The sequence below is a fragment of the Chaetodon trifascialis genome, chromosome 11 (assembly GCF_039877785.1).
Source record: "Chaetodon trifascialis isolate fChaTrf1 chromosome 11, fChaTrf1.hap1, whole genome shotgun sequence".
In the NCBI taxonomy this organism is placed as follows: domain Eukaryota; kingdom Metazoa; phylum Chordata; class Actinopteri; order Chaetodontiformes; family Chaetodontidae; genus Chaetodon; species Chaetodon trifascialis.
In genome coordinates, this window is record NC_092066.1 from 23,635,549 (window position 1) to 23,656,352 (window position 20,804).

Sequence of the window (20,804 nt, forward strand, 5' to 3'; positions counted from 1 at the left end):
AGAGGAAAAAAAAAAAACCCAGAAAATTTAAAATACAAGTTATTAAAAAAAAAAACATTTTGAGGAACACACTCGAAGCTACAAAACACAAACTTTTTGAACAACTCAAAAAGACAAAACAAAAAAAAACACAGGTTCCAAATTGAAGACAGTCTTTCTTTTAGTTACAAATTAAAACGGGAAGAAAAAGCATAGTTTTCACATAAACATCTTTTTTAACTTTTGATTCTGGTGGTTGTGAGGTTTTCCTCTGAGGGTGAATGATTCTGAGAAGTACACAGAGTCTGATCCGTTGCAGGAAATAGACCAAGCCGCTCACGGTACACGTCCATCGACCCTAGGGAATAAAAACTTTATAGACTATGTGCAAGAGCTGCATCTTTGTGTCCATGAAGTCTCTTTATGATGAGCTCGACAAAGTATGCAGCGTGTTTGTACATATGTATATGTGTGTGTGTGTGTGTGTGTGTTTGTTTTGTGTGCATGTGTGGTCCAACAGTCTCATTGCTTCTCATCCTTCTGTTGTCCTCTCTTCTGTATCTCCTTGGAAATACATGTCCCTCTCCTCTGAACCAGTCAGTAAGGAAGAAAAAAACAAAAAAACAAAAAAAACAGAGAACTAGCCAGTCAGCCAATCAGCTCGCCTTTTACAGTCTATCAACCGGTCACTTGTTTCCCACAGCAGTTTGTGTTGATCCAGTTTCAGTTCAGTCTGTGACCGTAAATACACGAGGACGCCGACGCCGACGCCGTCGCCGTCGCCGGTCCAGCTAGTCCACATTTAAAGCTCTGAGGTGAACAGCAAACACGTTACTCTGTCGGTCTGTCTGTCTGTCAGTCAGTCCGGTCTGTCCAGAGCAGTAGAAACCAGTAGATCAGCTTAGCAAACATACTCTGCTGTCTGGTGGTCCGGCCAGTCTAGCCGACCCAAGGTAGACTACAGGACCTCCAACAGCAGAGGAGGAAGGTCAGAGTGGGACTGAGGGGGAGGAGGAAGAGAGGGTTATATGAGGAGGGCTAGAGACAGAGAGAGAGAGACAGAAAAGAAAAGGGAGATGGTGAAAAAGAGAGCAGGGTTTCTCTCTCGTCTCTTGCTTTCATTTGTGTCTCTGGAGAGCTTTCCTCTTCCTCCTCTTGAAGAAACAGCAGCACCTGAAAACACACAAACCATCAATAACACACCTCAAATGCAGCCTCTCTTAAATATCTCCAGAGATCCATTTTATCAATTACAGAGACACACCAGAGTTTCACATGACAGATTTGTGTGTTCTTGTGTTCTCACTGGTTTGAAGTGGTTTCGTTGGAAAAAGGTGACATCACATACTTCCATCCACCAATCTTATTTAGCAATACTTGAATCACGTGATGATAGTTTTGGGTTCTTTTCTTATTACTGGAATCAGTCAAAGCTGATCACATCGGAGCTGCAGGAGCTGACATAACCACAATGCTACTCTAACTTGTGTGCGTGTGTTCTTACTTGGTATCATCAGCCACTTCCACCTCTGCATTGGCTGTGATTGGTGCGTTGGAGTGTCCTGCAGTGGGGTCGTCTGTATTCAGCTCCCCATTGGTTGAACTCATCACCTAAAGATGAAAAATGGAGGAGAAAGGGATGAGTACAGATGTACCGACGTCCTATCCTGGTGGGACAAAATTCAAATTAAAGACTTGCGTTGCGCCCACATTAAGGCAGATGAATCTGAAAACGCTGCTGACGTGTGAAAACAGGACGCTTCCACACTTCTCTGTCGGTTTCTAAAAGTTCTTTTCCTACATGGACAAACCAAATCACAGCTTCCCAGCCAAAAGGCAGCGTGACAGACAGAGGCTGGTCCACCGGTGTCCTGCTCTCCATCCTCACAAAGGAAAAGACTGTTTTCAAATGCAGCCAGCTTAATGTGGACATGCTCAGAAAAGCCCAGAAGAGCTGTGACATCCAGAGAAGCGTCACCCCCCTGGACATACAGGCATCGCCAACATTCATTTTGCAGCCATGCAAAGTAGCGGCACCTCTGCTTAATGGCTGACAGTGTGTTTTTTTCACCTTACAGAATGTGGAACAAAAAGTTACCCTTTAGCGGCTTAACAGCAGCGGCTCTGATAACACATACATGCCAGGACAACCTTGCTGCAGCTGTTTTCAGCTCCTTTAAGCAGCTCACCTCTTACAACTATTTGCTGTTTTTCCCCCCAATCCCTTAAATGCACATGCCATGAATGGAGCAATGTGTTTTTTTTAAATCAACTTTGACAAAATCCACTTCCTGCCAATACCGTAGAGGCCTAAGATGCAGTGTCATCACTGGCCACTCTGTTTAATCTTATTTTAAAAAATGGGCCAATTTATCTGTCAAAACACACATTCAATAAAACGGGTTATAGTTTGTTTCAAACTATCAAGGTTTCAGTTGCTAATGTCACTTTTACTAACGTGTCTGAGCAGAAATGGAAATAATTCGGTTCCATTAAAAAACATATGGAGGATTAAACAGAGGTGTGTTTTGAAGAAAACACGGATAACAACACAAAGTCCTGCAGTGTCGCTGTAGGCAGCAGGATGACGTTTTTGATATTAATGTTCACGTATGAATGCTCAAATCATGACATAATGTCTGTGTGTGTGTGTGTGTGTGTGTGCTTGTGTTTTTATGTTTTTTCTGTCTTTTCCCACCCCTCTGCTTCTTCGTTTGATTCTAATATTTCCCTGTGGACTGCATTTATATGAAACAGTCCTGTACATCACAAATAAACCACGAAAACAGCTTTGTTGAAATCTTTGAATACATTTTCAAACTGCGAACAAATCATATTCCTCTGAATGCTGGAGTGTTGCAAAATACAAAGCTGGCGTGTTTAACGTGGCTGGAGTTGCACTGTATGCTCAGGCCTCACCTGCCGTGGCTGATAATACTAATTAAATAAATCAGACACTGGATTAGTTATCTTCTTGGTCAGTTTAGTTTCACTCTGCTAGTTTGCTGGACACAAATAATGATGAGACAGACAATACATGAAGGATGATGCTACTTCTTGCAAAGTAAGCCATCACTACAAGATAACAGCTGGATGATTTTACCCAGCGGAGTCAATGTCTGCTAACACAGGGGAACAACTGGAGCCTCAGAATGCATTACATCCTATTTTGCATGTCACATGCAAATATCAACTTAACAACAGTAAATGAATGTCTGCTCTGTGGCTTGATGCTATGTAAAGACACCCCATGTTGATCTAGGAACCACTAATTGAAAACCACACAATTAAACAAGAGCAATTGCACTTACTAAATTATATTAGGAGACTTGGGTGTTGTATTTATTAGAATGAAAAGCCAAATGCAGTTTGAACCTTTCTTCACCAAACCCCCATGTCACACATGGTCTCAGCCATACAGTAACTCCCAACTAAACCTCTGCTAATTTTCTATTGTTTATTCTAGCTGTTCTTACAAACGCAGTATGAAACCAGATCTCTTCTACCTTGTCACTGGTCAGCTCACAAAAAGCAGTCAACACCATGTGGAAACCAGCCAACCACCACCTGTACCCTTGCAGATGGTCTCCATTATTTTAATGTTAACAAGGTAGCATTAGTTTGAAGAAAGCCTTAACATCACCAAACAATGCTGAGCAAACCTAACATGGATAAGTGAAGATCTTATTTTGGAGTTTCTATTACAATAGTCCCATGAGTGGAAATTATTGAGGTTGTGAGGAAACAGACTTGAGGTCAGCCCTGCTGCAGAGACAGAGAAAGTCATGCAGACAGACAGACAGACAGACAGACAGACAGACAGACAGACAGACAGACAGACAGACAGACAGACAAGTAGGCAGACAGACAGGAAGCCAGCAGAGCTAACCCTTCCTCTTAGTACCTGGACAGACCCGCCCAGCCTATCAGCAGTGAGATGGGAGCCCAGCAGCTCTCGATTGGTCACTGGAGTGGGCTGGGACTCACTGCCTTTCCCCTCTGGAGACTAGAGGAGACAGGAGGCCGATCGCAAGAGAAACAAGAAGGGAGGAGGAGGAGCGGCAAGAGGTGGTGGAGCAGGAGGAAAAAGGTGAATAGGACAGGTGAGATGGAAGAGTCAGGCCATGGGAATGGGAAGAAGCAGGTTGGAGTAGAGTGAGAGAAGAAGGAAAAGAAGCAAGGCAAGGGAGAAGTGGCAAGACGAGCAGATGGCGGACAGGAGCGTTGGGTTTAGGAGCGGTACGGTGAGGAGAGAATGAGGAAAGAGTGAGAAGGGAAAGAGAAAAGAAATAGTGAGTACAGAGTCAGTATTTGGTGGTGGAGAACAGGAGGGTCAGCACTCAAGTGTGCAGTACAGTGAGAGTGCACACGTTCTGGAGGCTCCATGCAAAAGGAGAAGGAGGTGGTCCATTTTCTGTATCATCTTCACCGTCACCTCACCCACATCGTACCTCTTTGTTTAGTTTTCTGACACTGGTCAACAGAAAAAAAGGGGGCTTAGAACCCCTCAGCTTTATGTGAACTTTAGCCTTTTACCCATGTCTGCCATGAAGCTGTGGGTTATGGAAAGCCGGCCCTTATCTCCAGGCCTGGTGCTGCTTTAGAAGGGTGTTAATGTTGCCTGGGAGAAAACATTAACTAAAAGCCTGAAGTCAGGGAACAATTCTCTCCACCACACCACAGATTACACAAAGGACTGTAACATACCTGCCAGCAACCTCGCATCACAAAATGAAGTGATAAGCGCCTTGTGGTTACTTTTTCATGGAGACCGGCAGATGCTCGATTTTTGCACACATGTCTTTGCAATGATCCCTCAAATTTAGTGATCAAATATTCGTGACAAAGATATGCAATGAAGGCAGGATATTTTACAGTTCAACAATAAGCTTGAATGTCCAAAGTGACATCAGTGCACTGAAACAACAAACGTCACTAGAAAGAGGCAACTTTTCAACGTTGCCTAGCATTTCCAAGTGGTATAACTGTTGGCACTGCTGTCACAAAGACAAGCAGATCACTTTCCAAATTTCCAAAAAAAAAAAAAAAAAAAAAAAAAAATCAACACTACTTCGGAAATAAGAGAAGAAAGAAACATGTTCACTGAAGACGTAAAGCAAAATTTGAATAATAGCACAGTGTGAGTATTGCTTTGCACAAACCACTAACTAACTAGCTTCAGGGTGGAGGAGGAGTAGAAGAAAAAGCATGAGTTCATAAATTCATTCATTCAATCTATAATGGAGACATGGGAGCAGATAGAAACGGTGCCAGCCTGACTGGATCACTCGTCAGCCTTCTTTCTCCCAGGAGATGGAAACCCGCGTCAGATAGAACTGCATAGCGAAAGCGAGGATTGTAGGGAATCAATGTAAAAGCTGATAGTGACACGATTCTGGAGCCATTACATTGTGTGATAACATTCACTTCATAATACCATATTTAGGTAACAATTAACCCAAGCACACAATTCATGCCAACACTGATAAGTCTCCACTGTATCTGTGATCGGCCAATAACCGATGATTGATGTATTGGCTGGGCAGTATTAGGTATAAAGCACAAGGCCAATTCCAAAAAAGTTGGGACGCTGCGTAAAATCTTTCTGACATACACTCACTTGAAAACAGCACAAAGACAATACATTTAATTTTTCACCTCAACAACTTCATTGATTTCTGTAAATATCTGCTTATTCTGAATTTGATGAATAAGCAGGTTTGGACAGGAGCAGCTAAAGACTGGGAAAGAGGTGGAATGCTCCAAAAACACCTGTTTGGAACGTTCCACAGGTAAACAGGCTGATTGGTAACAGGTGAGAGGATCATGATTGGATATGAAAGGAACATCCTGGAAAGACTCAGTGGTTCACAAGCGAGAATGGAGCGAGGTTCATCACTTTGTGAACACATGACTGGATGAAGGATGTTACTGCATGGACTCAGGAGCACTTTGTAAAACCGTTGTCTGTGAACAGTTTGTTGGCGAATTCTTTTTTCATTTCCATTTTACACACAGCATCCCAAGTCTTTTGGTTCGAGGCTGTAAATGTCCCTGCCCAGAGGTGGGGATACACTGCATGCGGTCTACCATGAGCTCAATGAAGCTTCAGATGCTGTGGAAATGGAACTGTAACTGCTGTAGGTCCAGTGCAATTACAGCTGCCATCCTCCCTGAAGAAGAAAATAACTTTTCACAGCCAATTGTTGAGCCTGCAGAGGGTGACCAGCACTCAGTGTGTTCAGGCTTTTCTGTTGATCAGTGTCAAAACACATCTACTGTCCACTGTGACTGGACACTGTGAAGCATGAAAAAGTCGAACTGGGGTTAATACTTCAACAGGCACCATATACCATGACAGTTAACAACTGTGGTATTAAGTAATCAAAAGAAGCGCAACAAGGAGGGCTTTACTGTAGTCTGTTCATTTATGATGTGAGCATCTTTAGTTTGGATCGCTGCGGCGCTGCTCGCATTTTGGCTGCAGCCTTTAGTGTTGATTGAAATATGAAATCAAGCAAGTTAACCCTGCAACAAGGCCAACTGGCTTTTGAAAGTAGAACAAATAAGAAAGTGACAAAAGCTGGGGAGCAATGCTGACTGAGAGGCAGAGCTGCGTGTGTGTGTCTAACCTACAGTGAGGAAAACACAGGTCGACCTCTTAACTACACTGGCACATTTGCCATGTTAAAGTTGGTTTGGACAGTTTGGCTAATATGTACCAAATTTGTTCTAAATGTTCAGACACGACTAAACTCATGTGAATGGTAACACTAACATGACCATGCTTTACAGTTGTTCAGAATGAGTGTGCGTACCTGGTTTTTGGTCTGCGGTGCTTTCTCTCTGTTGCTCGTCTGAAGTGGAGTCTCACTGGCCACTGGACCAATAGGAGTGGGCTAAACACACAGGAAGTGAGGTCAACATGGGATCAGAGTAAGGAAATAGACTGATGGTTAAATGGCATTTCTTTATGAGGACTTGATATCTGATTTTTGATCTAACAGATGAAGCTGTACTGCACTGATGTGGGGAGTAGTAGAAGCTCTGTACAATAAACTATTGTGTCGTTAAAAACTCATTACATCAAATGTAGAAGTTTCAGAGTGACATGCTGAATGCGGCAGCATTGTGTACCACTCAAATTTCAAACCTCAGACGCAGAGCTCAAAGCTCACTTTATATGAACTTCAACACTGTTTTCTGCTGACCTCACACAAAGCGAGTCTACTTAGATTACAGTTTACCAAGCAACTTAAACCTGGAGGAGGAAGGGTCTTTGACTCTGGAGATATGAGTCTAAGTGCAGAGCATGACTTTATCACTTGCTGTTTACACAGGAGAGGAGTCATGATTATGAACCGACCCTGTCCTAAACCCAGCAGTACATACAGCCCAGACTGTGTATGCAACACAAAACACCAACTCCACACTAACCAGTGGCTTTCCAGTCCAGTCATACTGGTAGTCGAAGATGTATCCATTTCTGTCAAAGAGGTCTGTAAAGAGTTTCCTCAGATAGTCGTAGTCCGGCTTCTCGAAGAAGTCAAGCCGACGCACATACCGCAGATAGGTGGCCATCTCTTCTATTACATACACACAGGCACACAAACATTCACACATACATATTCATACATAGAGGCACACACATGCACGCATGCGCGCGCGCGCGCACACACACACACACACACACACACACACACACACACACACACACACACACACACACACACACACACACAATTTGATCAACATATGCTAGCCAGCTGCACAGAAACCCTACTTTTCTGCAGAATTGTGTGTGTATACAAACCTGGGAAGTTTTCACAGAGGACCTCAATTGGTGTGTCTCTCTTTGTGTCGCCTATCTTCTGATACCGTTCTTTTAGCGTGTCAGCCTGATAGCGAGAGAGACAGGGAGGAATTTATTTACAACAGGTAACTGAAGACAGAGGTCCAAGCTTGAAAGGAAGGTGGGAAAAACAACGGTGGCTGGACTGATGAACACACTGTATGGTTGGTCAGCTCTCTCCTCACCTTGAGTCCCTGCCAGGGTAGGCTGCCTCGCAGGAAGTACATGAACATGTGGCCTAGAGCTTCCAGGTCATCCCGCCTGCTTTGCTCTGAAATAAGAGATCAACAACAAAGGCTTAAATGGCTGGACTGCATCAGTGGTGTTAAAATCAACACCTCTACTGCCAAGAAGATAAACACTATGCTTCAACACCCAGTCTGTGACAAAGGCAGACAAATTCACCATGGTCTCATTCCTTTATGGTACTTAATCCATACCATCACTAATGGTTTCCAAATGGCACAATGATATGTTAGAATGGTTAACTTCCTGTCTGTCTGGTCACTAAAAATATTTTCAAACTCCCTCTATGTGTTGCTTTCAATCCACTGGTTGAGAACAGACTTTATTGGTCTCAATCACGACACATGCAAGCTGTCAAGCAAAGTGTTAAGCAGGTCTGCAAAGTCAACTTTTTATTTACTCAGCAAATTTGTGGAGGATTTTCTGCTTTATTTTGCACGATTATCAGATCCTTTGCATACTCAAAGATTGAGAAAGCTATAACTGACATTTAACAGTAAAATAGTTACATCCCTTGTCATTTTCTGTCATTGGTGGGCAGCACCTTGTCTTTCTGCTGTTTTGCCATGTGGCTCTTTCTTGCCACTTTAGGGATGGCTGTCCACTGACACATCATGTAGCATTGGGTTGTTTACAGACGACAGCAGCACACATCGTGGAGACAGAAGACATAGTGACTATACGCAACAAATGTGTCATGTTTTGCTAAAGTTCCGTGTGTGCTCACATGCACACAGCTCTTACAAGGCTTTAGACATCTATGGTTCATATGGATCAATGATTTGGGCTGGGGTGGTACATGTGTGCTTTATGTAGCACAAGGGAGGAGCTCACCTTTTCCCAGGTGTGTATTGATGCTCATATATCTAGCAGTTCCAGTCAGACTCTTGTGTTCTCTGTATGGGATGTGCTTCTTGGTCTCAGGGTCTATGTATTCTTTTGCCAGGCCAAAGTCTATGATGTGGATGGTGTGTTGCCGTTTGGAGCCAGGTCGGCCCACCAAGAAGTTCTCAGGCTTAACGTCTCGATAGATCAGGCTTCTGGTGTGGACAAACTCCATACGGGTTATCTAAGGGGTGAAAAAGGTAGATTTAAGAAATTCAACAATGAACTACAAGAAAAAAGGGTTTTCTTTGTATTTGTCTTACCAGTTGTATGGCTATCATGAGTACAGTCTTTAGAGAGAAGGTCCGGTCACAGAGGTCAAAAAGGTCTTCTAAGCTGGGTCCCAATAGCTCCAGGACCATAGCATTGTATTTGCCACATGGTCCAAAGTAAAACACCTGGGGTACGCCCTCTGGATAAAGAGTTGAAAATTTATGTATAAACACCATACATTGATCAATCATCACATGACTGTAGAGGCATCCCCGGTATGTGAAGGCTTCAACTCCCATTGACAGCGCAGGGATGACTGACAGCAGCTAAAGGCCACCACACTGCATTTTAGCCTGGGGTGAGTCAATACACGCATCTCACAGTGTAAGTGCAAGTGTAGCTTGTCAAAGTTGCAAGTCAAGACCAACAAGTACCACATCAAGTCAAAGTCCAACATTTTGTCTTTTGAGTCCAAAACAAGTCATTATGGTGCCTACAAAAATAATTAACAGTTAACATAGCAAATTTTGAGATAACACAGTTTAGAAATTGCTTCTATTACTTTGGAACAAAGTGTTACATGTTGCTGACCATTTCCAACTGCCCAAAGTCATATTTACATCTGAATTTGATCATCTAAAGTGACATGTTTTTTTTCCATCTGCTGGTCTTCAATGTCGATGTTACATTTCTCTACTGCTCACGCAGCGTGACTGGCTGCGAGGACATCAAGTCATTCCAGTCAAGTCCAAGTGGCTTCATGAGTCGTTAGTGTTCAAGTTAAAGTTTAGTTATACATCCTCACTGACTTCATCTTGTCTGGGATCATCTGATTTATGATGAGTCCAATTCAGGTCCAAGCCATGTGACTGGCATCCACACTTATGGCATGTCTGCACAGGAGGCGTTTCACTTTTCTGTTTCACAAAAGTCTGAAGAAATACACATTTCTATTTTAAACAGTCCAGTTCTTCTGTTTTATACATGTAACTGCAGTGACTGTATGTGAGTTCTGGACGCTGCCAAATGAAGTTGAGTAACACCTACGGCTGGGCAATAAAACGATAGCGATATGTCTCGCGATAGACACGTAATCAATATCAATAAAAAATGTTTTTGAACGATAAAACATTCGATCATTTTTTTTCTTCGTCAGAGAAACCAGAAGTTGTAAAGCAAGGTTGGTTGCATGACCAAGGGCACTCGCTCTCAGGTAACCGAGCAACATAGGGAGTAATCACTGAGCAGTGGGAGTGACACGCTAAAACGCCAATCATGTAACAGCATCACGTTCGGTTGCGCCATCACGTTGTCCCGTGTTTGATTTTTTGGATTTTATAAGTCAAACCGTAGTCAGACCAATGTGGTCTGTAAATTGTGCAGGACTGTCGTCCCCACCAAGACCAGTAATACCACAAACTTATTTAACCACCTTAGCCGCGCTCACTCTTTGGAGCGCAGCCGTATTCGCCAACGTCCAACAATATCTGCACCCGCAGCAGCACCGCACAAGCAGCTGACCACCATGCAGAGGTATCTGCTTCAGTGCCTGATGACAAATCATCTAAAAGGCACAAAGACATAACGGAGGCAGCGGCATATCATATAGCTAAAGACATGCTTCACTGAGCACTGAGGAGAAGCCAGGTTATAAACATGTCTTTTTTTAAACACTCTTGCAATAAAAATATAATTGAATAGTTCATGTATGCTTAGAGTAAGAAGAGTGACTAAAGTTGTTCATATGTCTAGGCTGGTTTTATAGTTCAGTCAGTCTTACTGTTCTGTCTATCATGTTTGTTTGTTTGTTTGTATGTTACAGATGTCAAGTTTCTGCTATGTTTACAAAACACTGGACATATTTGAAAACATTTTATTCAGCAGAAGTTTAATCAGCTTGTGAACTTCCGGGTACTAAACCTGCAGAAAAAAGTTCTCAGGTTTCTCTCTGTTTACATTTTTACACTTTAATTTACATTATTATTATTATTATTTGAGTGTTTTCCATGGTTGTGTTGACATTTCCTTTCCTTTCTGCCTTGATAGCTGAGGGGATTATAATCAGAGGAAGGTTACATTTAAAATAAAAGTGTTTAAATTTTATGTATTTTTCTCCTGGTCCTTATTTTAAATAGGTCATAAAAAATATCAATAATTATCGATATCGACCAATATAAAACACTTATATCGTGATACAGTTTTCAGCCATATCGCCCAGCCTTAGTAAAACCTCAGTCCATCCTGTGTAGATACAGACAAGGAGTGAAGAAGCTGCTACTAACATGCTGTTTCTCCTGCATGGGCTGCATAGACAGTGTTATAACATTTAACTTTGTGTAGTCACAAGCGGTAAAGTCGCTACTGCTTAGACCCAAAAGTAATCAGCAGAAATTCTTCTGCCTTGTGCTCTAAATTACTGTTTGTCTAGTGGGAAACCCATCAAGTGGTCTGGTGCTTGTTGCACCGTGAACAATTCATACTGGTTGGTCTGAGTGGGGGGCAAAGCATGAACCTCCCATGTATTATTAGAAAAAAATGTTAAGATATGTCCAAATAGTGCATGGGAAGTGAGCGTTCAACATTGGGCAAACATCTGATAAAAATTAGCATAAGTGAAGAGAACAATATGGCACTTTTCTTTGAGAAATTATGCTAAAAAAACACAACTCAAAGTCTTATTTGCTAGCTGGCAGTAATGTGTATGCTACACACAGCTGACTTCTTTATAGCTGTTGGTCACATGCAAACCCTTCCTTTTAACCTTGACTGATTCTCAAAGTAGAAAACCCGACAAAAGAGATGGTGGTTCTCACCCGAACTTCCCAGCTGTTTGTAGAAGCGATATTCTAGGTGGAGCTGTGGTGCCCGTGATTTGATGGGCTCCTACAAAGGAGGATTATGTTTGGATTAGAATCATTCTTTGTCAACAAAAGCAACAGTAAAATTCGAAACTTAAAATTCATGACACATTTTTTCAAGTCAAGCCCAATTTTAAACATGTTCCAAGTATATTATGGTTTAAGTACAATGTCAAACTGTTTTCTGTCCCTTTCAAGTGTGTTTATTCTGAAATATGGGTTAATAATTGAATAATAAATTCTCACTATCAAACAAATGAAATGAGCTGCTCTTTAAACTGTATACAGAGAAATCATTTTTACCAGTTTGATAGCCACATATTCGTTGGTGTACAGATTCTTTCCAAGTCGCAGCTCTCCAAAGTTCCCACAGCCGATCTTCTTTCCGACCCGGAAGTTTGGTCCAACCATTAGAACCCCGGAATTGGAGCCGGTACCCCGGCTGCCGTGCCCTGATCGACTCCCTGTCTTCCCAGACATCCTTTTCCCCTCCTCTGTCTCCCCCTTCCCTCCTGCTCCTCCTCCTCCTCCTCCTCCCCCACCACCACCACCACCACCTCCTCCCCCTACTCCTCGCTTGTCAAAGTCCATCAGTTTGTGGTAGCCTGGCCTCTCCACGGTTAAGCCGATTCCATGCAACCAAAACAACTACCAAAACAACTGCCTAGCGGCGTGACTGTCAGACTTTTGTATGGTCTACTCTGGGCCAAAATGTGAATTAAACTGGGGTTTGGGTTTGACTTTAAAGAGGGCAGGGAGTGAGCTGTGGCAGTTTAAGTGTAACTGGGACAGATTTGAGATGAGTTCAGATGAAAGTGGATCTAACACTGGACAAGAGCTAAAAAGCACTTTGTACTATGCAGTAAGGGCTGATGAGAGCACAAACTGATGATTGTTGGGTGGATGGATAGATGACTAAATGAAGGAGAAATGAGAAGATGATGGGGTAAGGGGGCACCACTACCAACTAGTTTATACCCCCTTGTAGGGGCCAGAGATGGTGATGGAGGGGAGGATAACGGCCTGATCTGTCACCATAAGTGGCTAGCCATAGGCTAACATGCTATATGAAACCAGGAAGCTATGCTAGCTTCAGGCTCAGACATAGCAGTCCACCATGACAACACCCTTACACCCAACCCCAGAGCAGACTTTGACAGCAAGTGTGTTGAGTTTATAAAAAAACTGAAGGAGTTCAGAGGTTACCCTTTTTCACATCTGATATTAGAGCATAACTTAATACTTCAGGTGTTTGATTTACTGCCATATGTCTTGGATAGTTGGCGTTAGAGCATGTGTTCCTATAAATGCTGAACCTCTGTAATCGTCCACTGTCACAGGGGCTGATAATCTTTCACTCAGAGGTTTGATCCTATAGGGCAGCAGGTGAAGCTTCGCCCCGTCGGTGTGAAGAATGCTGTGTGCCAAGGTTTCAGTGTACCACCTGAAAGACATTCAGAGAAAAAAAAAAAACAGATTAGACTGGAGTGATTTCATAAAGCAGAGACATATTTTTGTATTTCATGTGTAACACAATATTTTCACAGGCACATTTTTATTGGGCTTCCTGAACAACTTTAGCTCAATGGTAAAACTACTAGCCAACAGACTCTGTCCTATTTAAAAAGGATACTCCAAAAATGACTGCAGAGGAAAACACGTTAGATGCCGCAGCAATTGAAAGATAACTGGTCGGAGAGCAGGCTGCCAGGATTTTGAAAATGTAACAAAATACATTTTTTGCAAACAATATTTTAGAAATTTCAAAGTTTAACATTTAAAATTCAAAACAGTAACCAACTGACATTTGGCCTTTCTAAGAGAAAAGCAGGCCAGATCTTCCTCCTTGAGGACAGGACATGTTCTCTAGCGTTTCTGATTTCCTCTTCTAATAATAACACTCATTCTAGCTACTCCAATTCCTTCCTTTTCTCCTCTGAGTTTTCCTCTGCACTCATTTCTTTCCTTTTACATTGACTCTATGTTCACCCCTCCTTTTCTCACATCCTTTCTCCTCCCATTCTTCCTGCTCTTCCCGCTACAACAAACTCATAAATGGTAATGCATTAGTTTTTATTAAGATCTAACTATGCAGGTAGCAGATGAAACATGAATATCAGTCAAACACAACTGCCCCTCTACTTAAAAGTAATCAAACTTTGCTGTTTGCCTAAAGGCATTCTCCCAGCTATCATTACTGGTTTCTAAAAACATAGCTTATTTGAGCCAAGTAGCTATAAAATTTCAGTTACATGGACATTTCTAAACTGCAACTTTTTGTGCTGAAAATAAATAAATAAATAACCTATGTTCATGGGAAAGGATGATGAGGTGGTGTACGAAAGGCTTCATGCCACACTAATGTATGTAAGTTCAGGTAGTTCCTGGCACTGTCCTCAATCAACTTTAAGAATAATAGTTTACAGCGCAAGAGGTTCAGGGCCACTTCTTTACTCATGTAACGACATGAAGGACACAGAGAAAAGGATAACCATGAGGAGGCGGGGGAGGAAACGTCTGAGATAGTGGACAATGCTGAGTACGTCTCCTATGATGTCACGAACAGGAATAACATGACCCCTGAGCCCCTGCAAGGAACCGCAACATGTATGAACAGAGCACAATGACCCAAATCTTATACTGTAGGTGGATTTAAAATTTTTTCTCTATTTTTGTCAACATATCTGAAATACTTGAATCTCTCTAAGGGCACTTCAAATCACAACACAAATGTCATCAGGTAGCACTGTAGTCTCACAAACAACAGGTCTATTGCAATCTAGTCAGATATTGACATTCTGCTTTCATCCAAGCACTATAACTAGAGGCACCCCACACAGGATATTTGAAGCCAATAAGAGTTACTGAATACATGTAAAAAATGGCTGATGCTGATACAAATCTAGAAACACAGTGAGATTCAGAAGGACTTCACAGCTATGTGAAACAACTTCAGCTACAGTGCAGCTGCGTCAACTCTTTGCCTGAGAACTCGATCTGTTGTTGTTTGCACTGTGCTCAGCTGAATTTATCAAATGAGGGAATTAGGTTGCTCTTAACTTAACAGGATTGCTAAAATCAGATTGCATAATAAAATTAAACAGCATTTTGCCCCGACTGAAGTTAGACCTATACCTTTAATTACGTCCACTGTCGCAGGTTAAACACTGTTTTTTCCTTCCCACAGAGGCCTGTCAGATTGAGCAACTCACACAAAAATCAATGCTGCTGTATAGGCCGTATACGACATAGGGTTAGGCCTGTGCAAAGTGAGAAGCGACATCACTCCAAAGCACTATCTTTGGCCTCAGCTAAAAGAAGAGTTTGCAACTCTTGCATGAATATAATATGAAAGACTGAGGTCTTGTTTGAGCTAGCTGTCTTTGGAAGGAAAAAAAAAACAAAAAAACACTTGCTTTTCTATTTCAACAAACTAGAAGGTGACAAATTATTGGCCAAGTTTGACTTTCTCTTCTACAACTTCCTTTACAATCATGCAGTTAATTGGGAAATGTGTTCTAAAATAGCTTGGTATCAAAACTAATTTACATACATATCAAATACCAACAGGAAGCCTTTAAACTTTTCTTTGACCAGTACATTTCCCCAAGCATCTACAACTCGATCACTGCATATCAACTTTTCCTCAAACAACTGATGGTTTCTTAATGTATACTTCCAGGTTATCTGGACATTTTTTCTAATCAAAATTAGCTCATTTTCAGACTTTTTAGGTAAGACTATATAGGTATCGAAAACAGTATTTGACAGGCACTTAAATGAGGATACCTATCCCTGTATCCAAAATTGAGTCACTGTCTGCAATGATTTGTGTCATGGTCCCCTATCGTCTGACTACATCAACCTGAGCAGTGAAAGTTGAGTGGTTTACTACATCCACAACCCTGCATGCAGCTTCACACCCAACAGTGCTCACTAAACAGCATGCCACAGGCTACAAATCTGACCTCAATTACTAAGCAACTGGGACAACAGATTATCCATATGATGAAAAATCTGATATATCAGTTTTTTAGAGATGCCAATTTAGATAACACTTATTTAAAATGAAAAATCTGCCCAAAGCTTCACAACTTATACCCCGTGCAACTTATGCACCACGTGTTCCTGATGTACAACAAAGTGGCTTTCCATTTGAAGTAAGTGATCTGTAAGTAATCTGGCTGTACAGTGCAACACAACAATAAATATACGATTATGAGGGTAAATAGTATCTGCATGTGGTGATATGTGCTAAGAGGTTTCTACATACAGTTTATTTACGATAACCATTTGAGCTCAACTGCCTCTGCTTGTATTGATGAAAAGTTCATGAAATCAAATCACAAAATGTGTTAAATCATAACATACTCGTAAAAACTTGTTCTGTACAATTTCTGAGAGATTAATTAAAAAACAAAAGCCATATCAATAATCCAAATCAAATAACTGTACAAGGGCTTCTCAATAATCATCAATTTATGACCTTTCACAATTTGCCATCTTTGCTCTAATGTGGTCAGTGGTGATGCTGTACTCACTAACTAATAAACATTACTATGTTTCTACCTACTACTACTGTTCTCTCTACATTGCCAGTCCACCGTGTCCTACGTTAACTGTTGGTGACAGTGCTAGGCATGATATACAGAATTTTAAAAGAACATCCCTATTGACAGTTTTCCATTTGTGCATCAATGGCACCTTACAGTAACTAGCCAATGAGTGCATGCTGGACTGGTGGACCTGATGGGAACGGAAGCCTTGTCCTTATAGTCAATCTATTCCTTTTCAGATCTTCTCAGCAGCTCTTGATAAGATTTTTAAGGGAAACATAGTTTATAGCTGGATCAACATGGCCTTGTCTCACCACCCACACTCCAGTGGTTAACTCAGCTGCACCTCCTCTTACTCATCTCTAAATATGATTTAGGTACTAGTGAATACTTAAAAGGCAACCTGTGAGACTGTACTAGAGAGCTTTCTTCAAGATTGTAACTAGTTGTCACATTTCAAATGGTGGAACAGAAAGCTGTGAAGGTAATGAGCTGTGAGACCAAAGCAGCCCGAGTTTGTTCATGGGGCTAACGTTAGCTGATACGACTGCTGCAGACTTCAACATTCAAGGACCAGCGACTGTTCAACCTGATAACTATACGCCTACAGTCGCTATCCGACGTTAGCTGTTGGTCTATTTTGGAAAATCTAATTATGTGGTGGTATTGCATGTCAAACTCTCAATCGAGCGAGGTAACGCAGGAAGTTAGGTCTAGGCCACAGTAGTTTGTGTGTGTGTTTGGCCTCAATGTAGCCTGACATCGTTAGCTTCATTGAAACAAACTTGAAATGGCTAAGTGGAGATAATGCAGCAGCAAATGAAGCGAAGTAATGTCACAGAATAAAAACAACAAAACTGACGTACGGAAGTGAATTAGATAGCTAGTGAAACACTTCAACAACTAGCTACCAAGCTAGCGTTTACTAGCCTATATGATCGCAACAAGACGTAGCCTGATAGGCGCTAACGTTGGCTAACATGTTAGCCAGCCAGCTAACTAGCCAATGTTGGCTAACGCTGAATTTCTGCCCATACAGTCATTCATAAACATAGCCAGCTAATTTAACAAATAAATTTGTCCAAAGTTGAAAAAAAGAAGTTACGTACCCAAACAGATGTTCATTTGGTTGCTATTCTACTACGTAGGAATAAACTGTTCTCATTTTCTTCGTCTCGTTTTCCTGCTCATATCTCTTTCTGTGGATGTTTGGCTAACCAGCTGAAAAGCCTCGCCAGTGACCATAATGCAATTTACGTAAATGGAGATAAGTACGGCGCGGTAACGGGAAGGGGCGAGCGTAACCTGCTTTGAAGAATACCGACAGAAAATCTGCGTGCGCGCGTGTGTTTGTGAGCGTGAGGGTCACGCACGCTTTGATTTGCAGAGAAAAGTTTCACCATCACTTTGTGAAATAACCATGTCTGTGTATTTTTCACACGTTGTCTCTTCATATGTATCTATCTGTACACACACACACACACACACACACACACACACACGCACACACACACACACACACACACACACACACACACACACACACACACACACACACACACACACAAGTAGAGAATGTCATCATATGTAATATTTTGACTATATTTTGGCTCATGAAGTCTGTGAGCCACAAGCATCAAGTAGGTTTAGATCTTTTCTCCTGATACTTCAGTTTGGTGTTCAGTACATAAATCACACACTGATTTGGAATAATATGTGGAACAGGTTGGCTGCCTATAATGGATACCAACCAAGGCTGGATTGTTAACCATGCAAAGTGGGCAACTGCTCGTTCACAGTATACATCAACTGGACTTTAAGCAATTTGTACAACTAAAATCCAACAGTCAACTAAAGCTTATTCTGTATTATCCTAATCTTGTGGCCCTGTCTTGTAGAAGGGCCCTGCGTCACAATATTTTAAAGACCTAAGTTTATGTTGTGCTTACACAATGCATATTCTTTAATAAAGTAATGTTTAACCAATTTGCTGTTTGGAACACATTTACAGCCATTTAGTGTTCTGGCGTAGTAATACTGGTGGCTTCCGTCATCTCTGTGTATATAGTAAGGGTTTTGGAGATATGGTTGGCAATAGAGGTCCAACAACAAAAATTATTGCCCAGTGGCCTCCTGAAGGGTACATTTGAGCATGCTGTGAACACCTTTAATCAGTATTTAAACTTATGCATTGTGTCGGTTTGTGGCCTTGTATTTTTTTGTACTATGTAAACCAGAAACTGAATGAGATATATTATCATGTTTAGTTTGACTACACCATAAAGTCCAATATTATAAAATCTAAATGTAGAAAATACATTGTAATTACCTTGTTAGGCCTAGTCCTGTCACAAAGTGTTATTTGTCTTCTTGATACAATGGATAACAAAAAAGGACTTCCTGTTTTTGTACTAACATCAGCACAATTGTTCATTCCACTGTACTTTCAAATGTCTACTTTTCAACGCTGCAGCATATGTGGGGATTTTTTTTACCAGTACCTACCATATATGTATATTGCTAACAGTGATGTTGTGGTCAGTATTATCAGCAGAAACCTTTTCTGCTATGGTTATCGCAGCTTTCATCGACTCAAAAGTGCAGCGAGTGCATCCTGTCTGGGACTTAGGTCTGCAGATTCTGTCAGTCAGACAGTTGTCAGTACACAGAGGTGCTGTGAGTAATATACCTGACACTGAAACCAGACATATCCTCAGGCTGATGGTGGCAGGCAGGTGGCAGGAAGGATGAGAAAAGAATTGGACATGTTGTTCCTGGTCATGTGTTTGCTGTACTGGGCTCCTGAAGCTGAAACTGAAGGTGAGGAGGGTTTTTTATAACTATAAAATCATCAATATTATTATTATTATTAGTTGCATTTTTTATGATTATGTATTTATTTGGGTTGTCGATTTAGTAATAAATAAAATGATGACAACAGTTATTCATATTAAACTGTTACTCATACTTATTATATATCATACTTGTTTCTATGTTTATTATTGGTGTTGACCTTAGTATTTACTGTAAAAATAAAATTACAGTAAAAGGTACAAGCCATGAATGTATAACGATAAAAAAAGACTACATAGCCATTGATGATAGGTAGTTAGTAAGAAGATTTATAGACATAGTGTATGTATTTGGAACTCACTGAATGCATACGGAGAGTCCTTATACACCAATGTGCTTATTACACATACAGTAAAAGATACATTCCACATGTGGTATATTTCAAAATATACACATATTCACCAAATAAAATGTCCTCCTGTGCATAACTTTCATTTTAAGTGTACTGATTATATTTTAGATCTGTTTGCACATTTATAATCAAATGTGTATTGTAGCCAAAATATATTTTGAACAGTCTCTGTTCTGCTAATGCAGACGTTGCTTGGTCCATATGTGATATGTATATTTATACATTAATTGTATGTGTATTTATGTACTTATGTTGTATTTATAAATTCAACTGAACAGCTTCATGGCTTACTTAGACTTTACTTTATTGATCCCAATTTGGGAAATTCTTTTGTTGCAGCACCAGATTTAACATACATATAAACATAAAATATATACAATGAAGAAGAAGAATAAGAGAAAAGAATGTTCTTAAAAAGATATGACTAAGTATATAAATGTAGAATAATAGCAGTTAAAAATATAACTGAATATATACACAAAAATAACAGCAATTGTTAAAAAATATAAATAAGTATAACTTAAGTATATAGTTATATAATTGTTTTTAATACACACACACACACACACACACACACACACACACACACACACACACACACACACTAGTATATGGAAGATTTTACAGAAGATGTGGATATGAACATTAATAAAATATATGTTAAATTTTACAGTATAATTTACACATTGTCAACCTTTTATGCCTGAACAATGTTAGTTGTCGTAGACAGTGAACATATAGCAAGAACAGGTAATGGTTAATATTTAGGGCAGATTAATGCCTTTTTCATAGAAGACATTTTGATATGTCACAGCAGTAGAAGTATAGTATGCAATAAAATGTACAATTAAGTTTTGTAATAAGTAATAAAATGAATGATGGCTGAATTTCTTTTAGCTGCTTCAGTTTCCGGTTCTTCTTATTGTTCATGCGGCCACATACTGGGACACTTGAAAAGAACAAAGCCAACATTAATATTATTAGTAACACGTACATATACTATGTATAGT

At 40.7% G+C, this 20,804-nt stretch overlaps 1 protein-coding gene across 4 annotated transcripts; it reads right to left on the bottom strand.

Annotated features, from left to right (window-relative positions):
* Positions 1–154: 154 nt before the first annotated feature.
* LOC139338667 (casein kinase I-like) lies at positions 155–17,852 on the bottom strand. Of its 4 annotated transcripts, none has more exons than XM_070973888.1 (12): positions 17,699–17,852; positions 12,337–13,477; positions 11,989–12,058; positions 9,226–9,374; positions 8,912–9,146; positions 8,017–8,102; positions 7,793–7,877; positions 7,417–7,565; positions 6,798–6,878; positions 3,884–3,985; positions 1,484–1,590; positions 155–1,152 (listed from the first exon to the last, which is right to left on the bottom strand). In XM_070973888.1, exons 2-12 carry the CDS (start codon positions 12,622–12,624, stop codon positions 1,098–1,100), a joined length of 1,407 nt encoding a protein of 468 aa, XP_070829989.1. In that variant the 5' UTR covers positions 12,625–13,477; positions 17,699–17,852; the 3' UTR covers positions 155–1,097. The 4 variants fall into 4 exon arrangements, with proteins under 4 accessions (XP_070829989.1, XP_070829990.1, XP_070829993.1 ...); XM_070973889.1 differs by having other exon boundaries at positions 7,417–7,562; positions 17,699–17,844; XM_070973892.1 differs by lacking the exon at positions 3,884–3,985 and having other exon boundaries at positions 7,417–7,562; positions 17,699–17,822.
* Between the last annotated feature and the right edge of the window lie 2,952 nt (positions 17,853–20,804).